The sequence below is a fragment of the Hemiscyllium ocellatum genome, chromosome 19 (genome assembly GCF_020745735.1).
Source record: "Hemiscyllium ocellatum isolate sHemOce1 chromosome 19, sHemOce1.pat.X.cur, whole genome shotgun sequence".
Lineage (NCBI taxonomy): Eukaryota > Metazoa > Chordata > Chondrichthyes > Orectolobiformes > Hemiscylliidae > Hemiscyllium > Hemiscyllium ocellatum.
In genome coordinates, this window is record NC_083419.1 from 13,583,177 (window position 1) to 13,599,143 (window position 15,967).

The window sequence follows — 15,967 nt, forward strand, 5'->3', positions numbered from 1 at the left end:
TCGCTGGCTTGGCCAGCATTTATTGCTCATCCCTAATTGTCCAAAGGCCATGTGAGAGTCAACCACATTGCTGTGGGTCTGCAGTCACATATAGGCCAGACCTAAAACATTGATCCCCCTTCTCCTCTAATGCTGCTTGACCTGCTGTGCTTTTTCCAGCTCCACTCTGACTCTCCAGCACCTGCAGTCCTCATTATCTCCAGACCCTAAAGGACATTAGTGAACCAGATGGGTTTTCCCAAAAATTGGAAGTGGTTTCATGATCATCATTAGACTCTTAATTCCAAATTTTTATGGAGGTCAAATTCCACCATCTGCTATAGCAGGATTCAAACCTGGGTCCTCAGAACATTGCCCAGGTCTCTGGTTTAACAATCCAGTGAAAATGTCTAAGGCTACACTTGGCAAAATACTTCATTGACTGTGTAAGAACCTTGGAGAGTCATAAAATAATGGAATGGCGCTCTATAAATGGAAGACCTCCTTCAGAGCACAAGATCAGTTCATGCCAAGTTGTGTCCACCTAGCTGTCAATATTTGGGAAAATGTGAAAAGCGAGATTTTAACGAGTGGTTTGAGTGCTTGGGTGGGGGCGTCTGTTAAACAGTGGCGTTCCCACTCAGTCCTTCTCGTGGTCAGAGTTGATGTACAAGTCACAGATGGAATTTGTAATTTGCAGAGGGAGGGACAGGGTAAAGGAGAGGGAAGTGCAATGGAATAGCAGGGTTTGACTGCTTGCATGGGGAATTGAAATACCATCTGGTCCTCATTTACACTGTCTCTATCTCTCTCTCTCTCCCCGACTGCTCGCGTGGAAAAGAAGCAAGGATATCTCGCCACATCTGTCCCACTTTTGACTTTTCAAAGTTTGGGGGCGGGGGAGGGGAAACATTTTTTGTTTTGTTTACCTAAAGGAGTACATTGCAAGAAGGGGGCCAGAGAGTCGATTGTTCTTTCTTGAGGGGAAAAAAGATTATTGACACCGACATACTGAGCTGGAGTCTGGAAGTGACGAGGTAAATTAAAGTTTTATACAGTTTACAAATATGGAAGCTTTTCTTTCTTATAATCTCGATCGGATCCCTAGTAGCCCGCTCCAGATTTGAATGTGTTTAAGTTAAGTCTTTAGCCTTTGTGCAATAAAATTAAATGTTTACCCTTGGCGCAATCCGGTTTATTGCCCGGAACTGCACAACGTCAGCACAAAGTTTCACTCTGTGGACAATTATATAGAATCAAAACATATTTCTGGATTGAGGGCGGAGCGCTGAAGGACTCCAGTATTTTGGAATCGACATTTAAAAAAAAAGCACCAAAAACAGAAGTGGCTGTATTAATAAAGAATAAAATAACATGCAACAACTCTGTTCCCATTGAGCTGTGGGTGAGAAAACCCACTGGCAGTGCGTCGAAAACAAACTTTTGAGTCGCCATTCGTCATCACAATATTGTTTCAAACAGACACTCCTGTACAATATTTTTTTAAAAAAAAACTCTTCACTTCTTGAAATAATTGCTCTGACCCTCTGTCGAGACTCCACCATTCCTGGACTGCAGTGGTTCAAAAGGGCAGCTCACCATCACCTCAGGAAGGGCAACTAGGGATGGATAATGGACACCGACTCCGTCAGTAACATCAACATCCCATCGCTAAATGGGGGGGAAAAATCTGTCAATATTTACAAGCTGATTTTTTTTAAATTTCAAAAATATACTTTATTCATAAAATATTCGTAAAATAATTTGATACACTGTACATTAGGTAATGCCATACATATTTCCACATTTACATACACAGCTCAGAATTTTCATTATTACATACAGGTCTGTGCATTTCTCACTCATATATTGAGCTGAGGCGTCAGCAGAGCCCAAATGACTGCATGGGCCCCCTGATCTTCTTTAGGCAGGCAGATGTTACACGGTGGTCTTTCCCCACCGCGCCTTAGCAGCAGCTGCCCCAAGCTTCAGCGCATTCCTCAACACGTAGTTCTGGACCTTGGAATGTGCCAGTCTGCAACACTCAGCCGGGGTCAACTCCTTCAGCTGGAAGATCATTGCTACTTGTAAATCTGCAGGGCCTCTTGCATCCTGGTAAAGTTCAGTTGCCTGCTGACTTTATCTGTTCCTTTGAGACCGGTTCTGGGTGTTTTGTTCTTCCCTGGAGGGGATTGGTCCAATTAGATCCTGACTTTATTTTAAAGAGGCTGGATTAATTATTGCTGTTGCTCGAACTGCCAGCAGTTCATGGGAAGAACTGGTATTATTGCTGAACTGTTAATCCAGGTGACGTTTCTGTTACAGCAGGTGGTGGAATTCAACAAACAAATATAGAATTAAAAGTCTAATGATGACCACGAATCAGTTGTCGTTTGTTGCAAAAATACCCATGGGTCAATTGAAGGGAGGAAACTGTCATCTTTCCCTGATCTGGCGTATATTTGACCCCAGACCCACAGCAACGTGGGTGACTCTCAACAGCCCCCCTGGGCAATGAATGCTGGCCTTGCCTGCGACACCCACATCCCATGAATGAACAAAAAAAAGTGGCTATTCAGCCCCTCGAGACAACTTCTAGATATTCAGCCTGTTGCCCTGAGATCATTGAATAATAGAATAGTTTCAACATAGAAAGAGGTCATTAAGCCCTTTGTAAGTGTGCCAGCTGTACCTCAGTGTTATGCCCTATTTAGATTAGGTTCCCTACAGTATGGAAACAGGCCCTTTTGACCCAACAAGTCCACACCAAACCTCTGAAGAGTAGCCCACCCAGACCTATTCCCCTACCCAATATTCACCCCTGACACTATGAGCAATTTAGCATGGCCAATTCACCTGACCTGCACATCTTTGGACTGTGGAGGAAATGGAGCGCCTGGAGGAAACCCACACAGACACGAAACAAATGTACAAACTCCACACAGACAGTCACCTGAGGCTGGGATTGAACCTGGGTCCCTGGTGCAGTGAGACAGCAGTGCTAACCACTGAGCCACCACATCACCCCCTTGGATAGTCTTTGACATCTGAACAGCTTCTTAAGGTTTTTTGAAGGTCAGGAAAAATAATAGAATAGAATGGCTCAGATTAGCTGTTATATTGTTTGCTAATGCTCCTATGTAACACATTATGACGTTTTATTAAAAAACAAATACGTGATCACAAGTCTTGTTAGTGTGGTATACCTGAAGTTTAACCAAAATTCTAAACTAAACATTTGGAGAGTAGCGCAAACCCCAGGATGGTGGGTGAAGTTATTGTCTCAGAGCTTTTACCTGATAGTGCAGGAAGTATATGGTGAAAGCTGGAAGCAAACAGCATGCATTGTCCATTCGGCTTTTGTGAGTTGACTAGGAAATGTTCGCACAGGGACCCAGTGGAAATTACATTACAAGTCACCTTATGCAAGTGCTGACTGACTCTGCTTTTGAACTTTAAGGCTGTTTCTCTTTGTTGCAGAGTTGAGGACCAGAGGGCATAATCTCAGAATAAAGATTTGCACATTTTAGTCACAGATAAGGAAGAATTTCTTCTGTCAGAGGGATCTGAATCTGGAATTCTTTACTGTGGAATGCTGTTGAGCTTGGGTCACTAAGTATATTCAAAGCTAAGCGAAACAGATTTTTAATCAGTAAGAGAATCAAAGTTTATGAGGAAAAGACAAGAAACTAGAGTTAAGGATTATCAGATTGGCCATGATCTCATCAAATGGTGGAACATTTAATTGATGGATTGAATGGCCTGTTACCTCCCCCTGCATCTTATGGTGTTTTGGTGTTGTTCTGGGTGCTAGCCAAAGCTGTATGTTGAGAAGAAACTTCATAGGCAAGAAAAGGAACAGGAAGACACTCATATATCAACACTCATTCCTGATGAAGGGCTCTTGCCCGAAATGTTGATTCTCCTGCTCCTCGGATGTTGCCTGAACTGCTGTGCTTTTCCAGTACTACACTCTCGACTCTGATCTTCCAGTATCTGCAGCCCTCACTTTCTCCTATGCATTCAAAGACCATACCTGGAGTATCAACAGCACCATTTGGATGTCAGTTGCGGCTCTGGAATCTTGTCTCTTGGTCAGAAGATTATAGGTTCATATATCCATTACAGTTCTGATGAAGTGTTGCACTGCTGTAAGTGTCATCTTGGCTGAGATGTTAATCTGCAGCCCTGTTTCATACTATTTTTAATTTTAAAAATATTCATAAAAATACTTATTCATAAAACCTTATTCATACAAAACTGTCTGTATGTATACATTGTTGAAAAATGTGGTGCTGGAAAAACACAGTAGGTCAGGCAGCATCCGAGGAGCAGAGAATCGACATTTCGGGCATAAGCCCTTCTTCAGGCCTATTCCTGAAACATCGATTCTCCTGCTCCTCGGATGCTGCCTGGCCTGCTGTGTTTTTCCAGCACCACATTTTTCAACTCTAGTCTCCAGCATCTGCAGTCCTCACTTTCTCCCTGTATATATACATTGTCACAAGTACAGTTGTTGCATGTTAAGTAAACAAAAAGACCATTCATATTGACTCTATCCCAACAAACCAAAAACCTCTGTTATACATTCAATACTAATAGTTACATATATTTGAGGCACTAGGATGGTCCGATAACTGAATGGAACCCCATTTAACTTTGGCAGAAAGACCTCAGACAGTGGTCTTTCCCCACTGTGCTTTGGAGGCAGCTGCCCCAAGTTTTAGTGTGTCCCTCAGCACGTAGTGCTAGACCTTGGAATCCACTGAGGTTCATCAACTGAGTTATAACAGCTTTTGCCTTTCACAGTCTTCAAGTCCATTAAAGACAGTGTGTGTCATAGTTGCGCAGAGTAAGGTGACCCTCACAGTAAGAACTCCTACTCAAGCACTACAGTTAGTCTGCTTGACCAGGAAATGTTCCCACTCATATCAACTGCTGCAGGCATATCAGAAAAATCTGCCAGTTGATAATTGTTTGGCTGTAATATGTCCCACCTTCTGGAGATATCAGATCCTGAGGTGGGATGTGAACCCAGAGCTTCTGCCCAGTGGCAGGGACAATACCCACTGCGTCACAAAATCTCCCTAGACACAGTTAAGTATCTGTTGACAGGCTAAAAAAATGGTGGTCAATTTTTGGACAGCAAACCTCCACAGTCAACACTGGTAATGATCAGATAATCTGTTTCAGGGTATTTAACGAAAAATAAAATAAAAAAAAATTCCCTGTCGTTTTATCAAGCCAAGGAGTATTTTGGTTTTTGAAAGGCAGATAAAATCTTTGTTTATCTCATCTGAAAGATAGCACCTTCAACAGTGCACTAATCCTTCAGCATTGCCCTGGAGCAGAATTTGAACCCATTATCTTTGACTCAAAGATGAAAGCTCTACCAGTGAATGGTACCATTAATACGTTGCAAAACAACGAATTGCAGATGCTGAAGGTCTGAAACAAACAAAAAAAATTTCTGGAGAGACCCAGCAGGTCTGGCAGCAGTGATGATGAGAAAACAAGAGTTAATATTTCAAACAACAGTCTGCAGACCGGTCTCGAAATATTTACTCTGTTTTCTCACCACAGATGCTGCCAAATGATTACTATGTTAATTCTTAGTGTTTGGATTGATACTGAAGGTGGATTTATGTCTACAGCAGCTCTGCCTCTGTTAAAAGAAAGTCAGAAGTCACACAGCACCAGGTTGACTTCACCTGATGAAAGAGCTGTGCTCTGAAAGCTTGTGATTTCAAATAAACCTGTTGGACAATAGCCTGGTGTTGTTTGACTTCTGATTTTGTACACCCCAGTCCAACACCAGCAGCTCCACATCATGGCTACCAAGGTAGTGGTCTGGATTTAAATGTTAATAAATCTTGTGGTGTGGAGCTATTCATTTTCTTGAAAATACAAATATATGATCTATACAGCTGGAGATAGTATATTGCAGTGAGTCAGTAAGCCTGTTCATCTGCATAACTTCCTTTACTAATTATTTTTTTCATAACTACTAAGTCTAAGAAAAGGCTTGGGTTCTCTATATCTGCCAAGATTCCATCACAGGGTGGATATGCATTTTATTCAACTGTAATGTGTCTGATGGCCTGAAATTAAGTCAAACTTTGGCAAGGATTTGTATTACATTATAGGATTTCCTAGTTATCTCTGCAGTTAGAACAAGTGGTCCTACTTTCAATGGAGTTTACAAAAATGAGAGATGATCTTACTGAAACATGTCAGTTTCTGACGGGACTTTATTAAGTTAAGCACCGAGATGACATTTCCCTTGGTGGGGAAATACCAATTGAGAATTTCAGAATAAGGAGTTGCCTCACTTAAAATGGAGATAAAAAGGAATGTCTTCTCTTCGAGAGGATCTTGAATATTTGCAATGATCTTACCAAGAGAGCAGCGGGAGGCTGACTACTTGAATGCATTTAAGACTGAGATAGCCAGATTCTTGTTCTGTGGAAGGGTGAAGACTCTTGGCAACAGGTAGGAAAATAGAGTTGAGCCTGCTTGTGGGGCTGAGACCTGCTTGTGGGGCCTCTCATTTCTTGCGTTCTTTATTATTTGCTTTTCTAATTGGAAACCTGACTATTTTAAAATACATTTGAAGCTTGTTTAGCCGTTTATTGGTTGCAACGGTTTCACAGAATAATGTGAACTGTACAAGCACACTAACAATTTCAGGTACAGTGTACAGAGTTTTTAAAGATGGGCAGAGAATGAAGGCTTCACTGCACCATCGTTGGTTTCATCATTCTTTCCCTTCTTCCAAAGCAGCACCATTTCCCTCTGAGCGCAAAGCAAAGGGTTCAACACCCATATCAGAAGACTTGAGCGCAAAAAGCTGAGCTGATACTCTTAATGCAGGGCTGAGGAAGGTATTGTTTTTCATTTGTCCCGCGGTTGCAGGCACATTGTAGTGGATCTGGATTCTGGAGATCACAGGAGATTTCCTTTTGATTTCATATGATTTATGATTGTCACATGTAACTGGATACAGTGAAAAGTTTTGTTTTGTGTGCAGTGCAGGCAGATCATATCTTGCAAAGTGCACAAGAGTAATAGAACAGAGTGAGGAATGCAGTCTTACAGCTGCAGAGAAGAGGCACAAATAGAAAGCTCAACATTCAATTTAAAGTTTGAGAGGTCGATAACAGCAGGGAAGAAGATGTTCTTGAATCTATTGGTTTGTGTGTTTAAGCTTTTGTATCTTCTGCCCCACGGAAAAGTTGGAAGAGATTATAACTGGGGTGGGAGGGGTCTTTGATTACATTGGCTGCCTTCCTGAGGCAGCGGGAAGTATAGATGGAGTCAATGGATGGAATGTTGGTTTGCGTGATGTGTTCATAAATCTCTGCAGTTTCTTGCAGTGTTGGGCCACATGGGTTCTCATAACCTTTCATGATTATTTCATGGTTACCATTACAAAGACTAACTTTCAATTTCAGAATTATTACTTCAGTTTAAATTCTGCCTAATACTGTCATGGGATTGGGCCTGCATCCCCGCAGTATTACCCTGGACCTCTTAATTACTGCTCCAATCACAATGCCATAATGCCACCATTTTCCCCTTAAACATTGAACTGCTGGGGGACTATCTTTCACACAGTGTTCCTCTCAGGTGGATATAAAATGTCTTGTGACTTTAATGTGAAGAAGAACAGGAAGTTCTCCTTGGTCTTCTGGCCAATTTTTGTCCTTTGACCAACTGGTGCTGCTATTTATTGGAGCTTGCTGTACTAAAACTTGCTGCCACATTTTCCATTACAGCTCAATGTAAAAACAATGCTCCTCATTGGGAGTACAGCACATTGGCAACTTATAATCCCACTTGGGAGTGAAGGTGGAAGACATTCCTGCTGATAATAAAACAGTTAGAATAACCATCGTTGGATTTATAGTTGGATCCAGGTCAGGGGCAGGAATCACATTACCCAGTGCTACTCCTGGCCTAGGGCTTGGTCCTCTACTCAAGCAGAGCAGCCTTGCCCATTGACCTGAAGACAGCAGGCTATCTAGAGCCATTTGCCCTCGGTTATTGGACCCTGATGTATCCCATTGTCCCAGACTGAGCCATACCATTAGAAACATTGCAGGTTGAAACTTATTGGCAGGGTTGAAAAATGGTGGTAGTGGGGCTTGTTTTGTGTGTGGGTGTGTGTGTGAGTGGGTGGGTGGGGGGTGGGGTGGGTTGGTGGAGGAAGTGAGGTGTGCAGTTTTCCCACCACACAAGATTTTGCATTTGGGATACATCCCAGGAGGGTCAGGGATTCTCTCAGTAAGCTTCAGAAATACTCTGGCCTTCTGTCAGTGTCACTGAAGCCCCCTCCACTCAATTACTGGTTAAGAAATAATTAGGATGGAAAATGTATATACAAGGCACTTTGATGATCAAGGTAAACGTTATAGGACTTTCGTTGGAACCATAACTTGAGGACTGTCCTCACTTTGGTCTCCTTCTCCAAGGTACCGTACATTTGCATTGGAAGTTGGGGTGAGGGGGCAACAAAAGTTGACTAGACAATTACCTGAATTTAGAGCAAAGGCCTATCAAGAGAACTAACATAAAGTGACCTATACTTGCTTAACTGTAAAAGAATGAGAGGTGACAATCTCATTGAAATGTATGTTGAAATTCTAATGGCCTTTAGGACAGGAAAATGCCATCTCTCCCTGATCTGGCCTATGTGTGACTCCAGACCCACAGCAAAGTGGCTGACTATTGACTGCCTTCTGAGCAATTGAGATGGGCAATAAATGCTGGCCTAGCCAGTGATGCCCTCATCCCATGAGTGAGTTTTTAAAACTAACATTCTTCTTAGGTTCAAAAGCCAAAATGCTGAGAGACTTCCTGCCCTGGATGGAGATTCAGGGGTTTCAGGTTAAGAGGCCATCACTTAGAACTGGCAAAAGGAAATGGAAATGAACTGAAAATAGATTATTCGCTCTGATGGATGTGAATGTTTAGTATTCTCTAACCATCTATGGATGCTCAGTTGTTGAATATATTCAGGAGTCAGATCAATAGATTTTGGAATCTGAGGGAAGTCAGAGGTTTTGGGATAACTCAGGAAGCTGGAGTTGAGCCTATAGATAAGCCATGATTGTAATGAATGGGGTCCTGCTCAAATATGGGCTACTCCTGCTCTAGCTTTCCTCTGTGCTCAGTCTGCAAGAAACCATTTGTCTCTGCATTTGTGTTTTCTTATCTTGTTACCTGATTGTCTCCCACAGGAGCCAGTAGCATGTGAATGAAGGCCCAATGCAAGGAATGTGGCTCAACTCACAAGCTGGCATCATTTGATGGTGGCAGATGTGGCCAATATTCACCGTATACACAATCCTCTTAAGAGTCCAGTGTGATTTTATTGGGGCTTATTTAGTTTTTCAAGCCTTTTGTTAATTAATGCTTCTCTTCATCTTATTATCCCAACAGACCATTTCCTAAGTAACAGGGAAAGAATGGCATTCATTAGAAAAAGTAAGTACACTGGAAAGGAACAATTCTCAAACTTGTTGACTTTCAACAGATATTGGGACAGAAGGGTGGCAAGCAGGGTTTTGAACAGACTAAGACAGACTGTTACCCATTCCCTGGGGATTATGTTACATCGTTGTTTTGGAAGTGGTTGAGAATTCCATTTATTGCAGGATGTAGCTTCTCACATGAATGTGAAAGAGTGTCCTACTGGACCATTAGAAATTCAGTGCTTTTTTTAATCATGTATTTTGAGGGGAGTACCTTGCTGAGTGAAATGTTCCCTCCATGCTTTTAAGTAAGACCTTGGTATTTGCTGGCCAGACTCCATGTCACATCTGAAATTTTCCCCTCTTTACACTTTAAGGGATCCTGCTGGAACTCCCTATTGTCATTTACCAGGCTGCCGTGGGACACATGGTTTTAATCAGTCGATGGGTGAATACGAGCCCAGATGTTAAAATGGCCCAAGCTCAAGATGCTGTTGTCACAGCAATGTGGTGCTTACCCTGCGCTTAGCTTTTCCAAACCTACTCCCAGTTAATAACTCCCACAATGTCCGAAAGCATTTCACAGAGGCAAAATTGGCCATAGTTGGGAAAGAATTGGGCTGGGATGATAGGAGTTCTAATCTCAGAAGCTGGTTTTGGAAAATGTTATGATTTTGAGAGTGTGGTGTTGATTTACTCAAGTTCATACTTCAGTGGCTTGATGGCTTGCTTCTTATTAGTAGGTGACTCCCCCTGCCCTGTATCTATTGACATAGGTACAAAGCAATGTCACAATGAAACTCTCTAATATGCATCGAATTTTCCTGACTTCACAGGGAGATTGTATTTACACTAGCTAAGACAATCTGCAGTTAATGTTTATAAACTGCTCTATCCCACAATAGGCAAAATGAAACACTGTGTATACGATGAGAAACTCCCATTTGTATTCCATTGTGTCATGAACCTTGATAAGTTGACGTTTTACTTGATATGAAAACACACACTGCATCAGGGAACTTTCCAGTGAGCAGCCTGCCTTCCACTGTCCACACAGGTGGGCATCAGGAAATCTTATTGAGCAGCCTCCTGTGTGGCACCAGCCATAGACCTTCTGGAATTCCAAATGGATGATGTCCCCTGGCTCTCCTTTGTCTAACTTGCTCGTTACCTCTGCAAAGAATTCCAACAGATTTGTCAGACAAGATTTCCTGATGACTAAACTGTGCTGACTCAGCCCTATCTCACCATGCACGTCCAAGTATGATGCAATCCCATCCTTAATAATGAACTCCAAAATGTTACCGTCCTGTAGTTACCTGTCTTCTGCCTCCATCCCTTCTTAAACAGAAGTATTAGATTGGTCATTTTTTAATCCTCTGGGACTCTCCCTGACTCCAGTGATTCCTGCAAGATCATCACCAATGTCTGTACAATTTCCTCAGCTATCTCCTTCAGAGTTCTGGAGTTAGTCCTTCCAATCTGGGTGATTTATCCACTTTCAGACCTCTCAGTTTCCCCAGCACTTTCTCTGTAGTGATGGTCATTACACTCACCTCATCCCCCTGATTCTGTTGGTATGCTGCTGATGCCTTCCATCCTGAAGACTGATGCAAAATACCTACTCAGTTCCTCTGCTAATTCTTTGTTTGCCATTTGTACTTCTCCAACTAATTTTCCAGCAGTCCAGGGATGTGCAGGTTAGATGGTATGGCCATGTTAAATTGCCCAGAAATGTGCAGGTTAGATGGTTTGGCCATGTTAAATTGCCCAGGGATGTGCAGGTTAGATGGTATGGCCATGTTCAGCCCTTCTTCAGGAATGAGGAGGGTGTGCGAAGCAGGCTAAGATAAAAGGTAGAGATGAGGGACTTGGGGGAGGGGCGTTGGAAATGCGATAGGTGGAAGGAGGTTAAGGTGAGGGTGGAGAGGGGGTGGGGCAGAGAGGTCGGAAAGAAGATTGCAAATCAAGAAGGCAGTGCTGAGTCCGAGGGTTGGGACTGAGATAAAGTTGGGGTGGGGGGGGGTGTGGAGGAATGAGAAAACTGGAGAAATCTACATTGATCCCTTGTGGTTGGAGGGTTCATAGGTGGAAAATGAGGCGCTCTTCCTCCAGGCGTCATGTTGCCATGGTCTGGCGATGGAGGAGGCCAAGGACCTGCATGTCCTTTGTGGAGTAGGAGGGGGAGTTGAAGTTTTGAGCCACTGGGTGGTTGGGTTGGTTGGTGCGGGTGTCCCAGAGGTGTTCTCTGAAACGTTCCGCAAGTAGGCAGCCTGTCTCCCCAATGTAGAGGAGGCCACATCGGGTGCAGCGGATGCAGTAAATGATGTGTGTGGAGGTGCAGGTGAATTTGTGACAGATATGGAAGGATCCCTTGGGGCTTGGAGGGAAGTGAGGGGGGAGGTGCGGGCGCAAATTTTGCATTTCTTGCAGTTGCAGGGGAAGGTGCCGGGAGTGGAGGTTGGGTTGGTGGGGGGTGTGGACCTGACGAGGGAGTCGTGGAAGGATTGGTCTTTCCGGAATGCTGATAGGGGAGGGGAGGGAAATATATCCCTGGTGGTGGGGTCTGTTTGGAGGTGGCGGAAATGACGAAGGATGATCCGATGTATCTGGAGGTTGGTGGGGTGGTAGGTGAGAACCAGTGGGGTTCTGTCCTGGTGGCAATTGGAGGGGCAGGGTTCAAGGGTGGAAGAGCAGGAAGTGGAGGAGATACGGTGGAGAGCATCGTCGATCATGTCTGGGGGGAATCTGCGGTCTTTGAAGAAGGAGGCCGTCTGGGTTGGTTGGTATTGGAATTGGTCCTCCTGGGAGCAGATGTGGCGGAGGCGAAGGAATTGGGAATATGGGATGGCGTTTTTACAGGGAGCAGGGTGGGAGGAGGTGTAATCTAAGTAGCTGTGGGAGTTGGTCGGTTTATAGTAAATGTCCGTGTTGAGTCGGTTGCCCGAGATAGAAATGGAGGGGTCTAGGAAGGGGAGGGAGGAGTCTGAGACGGTCCAGGTAAATTTGAGGTCGGGGTGGAAGGTGTTAGTAAAGTGGATGAACTGTTCAACCTCCTTGTGGGAGCACGAGGCAGCGCTGATACAGTCATCGATGTAGCAGAGGAAAAGGTGGGGGGTGGTGCCAATGCAGCTGTGGAAGATGGACTGTTCCACATATCTGACAAAGAGGCAGGAATAGCTGGGGCCCATGCGGGTGCCCATGGCTACTCCTTTGGTTTGGAGGAAGTGGGAGGATTGGAAAGAGAAGTTGTTCAGAGTGAGGACTAGTTCAGTCAGTCGAAGGAGGGTGTCAGTGGAAGGGTACTGGTTGGTTCGGCGGGAAAGGAAGAAGCGGAGGGCTTTGAGGCCTTCGTGATGGGGAATGGAGGTGTACAGGGACTGGATGTCCATGGTGAAGATAAGGCGTTGGGGGCCGGGGAAGCGAAAATCATGGAGGAGGTGGAGGGCGTGGGTGGTGTCCTGAACGTAGGTGGGGAGGTGGGGAGTTCTTAACTAAGGGGGACAGGACTGTGTCGAGGTATGCAGAGATGAGTTCGGTGGGGGAGGAGCAGGCTGAGACGATGGGTCGGCCAGGGCAGTCAGGTTTGTGGATTTTGGGCAGGAAGTAGAAACTGGCGGTGCGGGGTTGTGGGACTATGAGGTTGGAGGCGGTGGATGGGAAATCCCCTGAGGTGATGAGGTTATGGATGGTCTGGGAGATGATGGTTTGGTGGTGTGAGGTGGGGTAATGGTCAAGGGGGCAGTAGGAGGAGGTGTCCGTGAGCTGGCATTTACCCAGGGATATGCAGGTTAGATGGTTTGGCCATGTTAAATTACCCAGGGATGTGTAGGTTAGTTGGATTAGCCATGAGAAATGTAGGGTTACAGGGATAGGGTAGAAAGGTGAATCTGGGTGGGATGCTCTCCTTAGAGTCGGTGTGGATTTGTTGGGCCTATTTCTACACTATAGTGATTCTATAAATTCCTTGAACTCATAAGCCTCGTAGTGAAATGAAAAGGCTCCTCATCTGTCTTAAATAGGAGATCCCTTTTGCTAAAACTATGTCTCCCAGTTCTAATCTCCCCCATCCTGTCAGCATCCACCCTTTCAAGACCCCTCAGCAGTCTCATCAGCATTAAAGAAGGGGTTAGAAAGTTGGAGGAGGATTAAAGGGGCATTGCAGCCAGGCAGACACTTGAGTTTAGGAATGACTGCTGATGTGGTGGACGAATTCCAGATGTTCCAACAGGACCAAGCGATCTTTTCTGTAGTAGCCATTATATGTGAAAGAGCTGCATAAACTCTGATTGAGTCTCCCCTGTAGTGACTTACTGCACTCAATAGATTTGTGTAATGAGGTGCCTGGGCCGATCTCAATAATTCCAATATGAGCTGGGCTGTAGACACAAATGTTTAAATCCTCATTTACCAATCCCATGTCACTGTCCCAATACACTGCACTGCAGCCTGACAGCCTTGTTAGATCTCTGTGCTTCTCCAATTCTGGCCCCTTCATGGATCGCCAATTTTGATTGCTTCAACATTCATGGCCCTCTCTCGATCTAGCGAGTCCCCCAACCTCTCTGCCTCACTTTCCTCTTTTAAGACACTCCTTAAAGTTCTCCTCTTGATCAGATTTTTGACCATTTCCCCCAATATCTCCAAGTGTGACTTGGTGTCACAACTTCATCTGAAAACACCCTAACGAAATTGACTTGGGACTTTTTATGATATTAAAGGTGCCAGACAAATTCCCATTATTGTTGTATTTGTTGCTACAATAAACTACCTCGCCTGATTTTTGTTTCCAATTTGTATTTATTTTAATTCTGGCATCTCAGAGGCCACTATTGGTATGGAGCCAATAATCATCCCAAGTTCTAGGGTCAATTTTCTGGTGTGTACTCTCATCATTTAAAAATGCATTTAAACTTAACAACATCAATAAAATAACGTTAAAAATGACACAACACCGGGTTATAGTCCGACAGGTTTATTTGGAAGCACTAGCTTTCGGAGCTCCTTCATCAGGTGGTTGTCTGATGAGGGAGCAGCACTCCGAAAGCTAGTGCTTCCAAATCAACCTGTTGGGCTCTAATCTGGTGTTGTTTGATTTTTAACTTTGTCCATCCCAGTCTATCACCGGCACCACCAAATCAATAAAGTAACATATTCATGAAACACATAAATTGTTTTAATATGTTTTACGTATTTTGAGAAGAAATTCATGGTTTTTCATAATGAGCTCGATTTACTTGTGAAGTGTTGATTAATCTGTTTAGATTTGTTGTCTCTTGGATAACTACTTACCTTTGAGTGTTTTATTTTTGTGTTTTTCTTTTGTCCAGTTAATCAGGGCTTGCTGTTCCTAGTCATTCTAATGTTTTGCCTGGTCCTTTACAACAAATTTCACAAATTGTCACCTTACAAAGAGGAAACAGGTGAGTGTTCCTCTGTTGTTTACAGGAGAGGTTCATTAGGAACTGGTGGAAATCTAGGTCACACAGTGATTTTGATCTGAAGTAATTTGACATTGTTATGAAGGTGTAAGGGGTACTGTACCTTTAAGAGAGTTGAAGGCTAGTTCGGACTTAGAGTCAAAATAGTGTACAGCAAGGAAACAGACCCTTCGGTCCAACCCGTCCATGCCGACCAGATATCCCAACCCAACCTAGTCCCATCTGCCAGCACCTGGCCCATATCCCTCCAAACCCTTCCTATTCATATCACCATCCAAATGCCTCTTAAATGTTGCAATTGTACCAGCCTCCCCCACATCCTCTGGCAGCTCATTCCATACATGTACCACCCTCTTCGTGAAAAAGTTGCCCCTTCGGTCTCTTTTATATCTTTCCCCTCTCACCCTAAACCTATGTCCTCTCATTCTGGACTCCCCAACCCCAGGGAAAAGACTTTGTCTATTTATCCTATCCTTGCCCCTCATAATTTTGTAAACCTCTATAAAGTCACCCCTCAGCCTCCGACGCTCCAGGAAAAACAGCCCCAGCCTGTTCAGCCTCTCCCTAAAGCTCCAATCCTCCAACCCTGGCAACATCCTTGTAAATCTTTTCTGATACCTTTCAAGTTTCACAACATCTTTCTGATAGGAAGGAGACTAGAATTACATGCAATATTCCAACAGTGGCCTAACCAATGTCCTGTACAACCGCAACATGACCTCCCAACTCTTGTACTCAATACTCTGACCAATAAAGGAAAGCATACCAAACACCTTCTTCACTATCCTATCTACCTGCAACTCCACTTTTAAGGAGCTATGAACCTGCACTCCAAGGTCTCTTTGTTCAGCAACACTCCCTAGGACCTTGCCATTAAGTGTATAAGTCCTGCTAAGATTTACTTTCCCAAAATGCAGCACCTTGCATTTATGTGAATTAAACTCCATCTGCCACTTCTCAGCCCATTGGCCCATCTGGTCAAGATCCTGTTGTAATCTGAGGTAACCCTCTTCACTGTCAACTACACCTCCAATTTTGGTGTCATCTGCAAACTTACTAACTGTATGTCTT

General features: G+C 43.9%; 1 protein-coding gene across 1 annotated transcript in view; it reads left to right on the forward strand.

Annotated features, from left to right (window-relative positions):
- Positions 1 to 684: 684 nt before the first annotated feature.
- The window catches only part of glt8d2 (glycosyltransferase 8 domain containing 2), a 45,905-nt gene continuing 30,622 nt past the window's right edge, over positions 685 to 15,967 (forward strand). Inside the window, exons 1-3 of the mRNA XM_060839246.1 lie at positions 685 to 1,016; positions 9,424 to 9,468; positions 14,786 to 14,878. Of these exons, the coding sequence (XP_060695229.1) occupies positions 9,450 to 9,468; positions 14,786 to 14,878 (112 nt within the window). The 5' untranslated portion in view covers positions 685 to 1,016; positions 9,424 to 9,449. The remainder of the gene's footprint in view (positions 1,017 to 9,423; positions 9,469 to 14,785; positions 14,879 to 15,967) is intronic.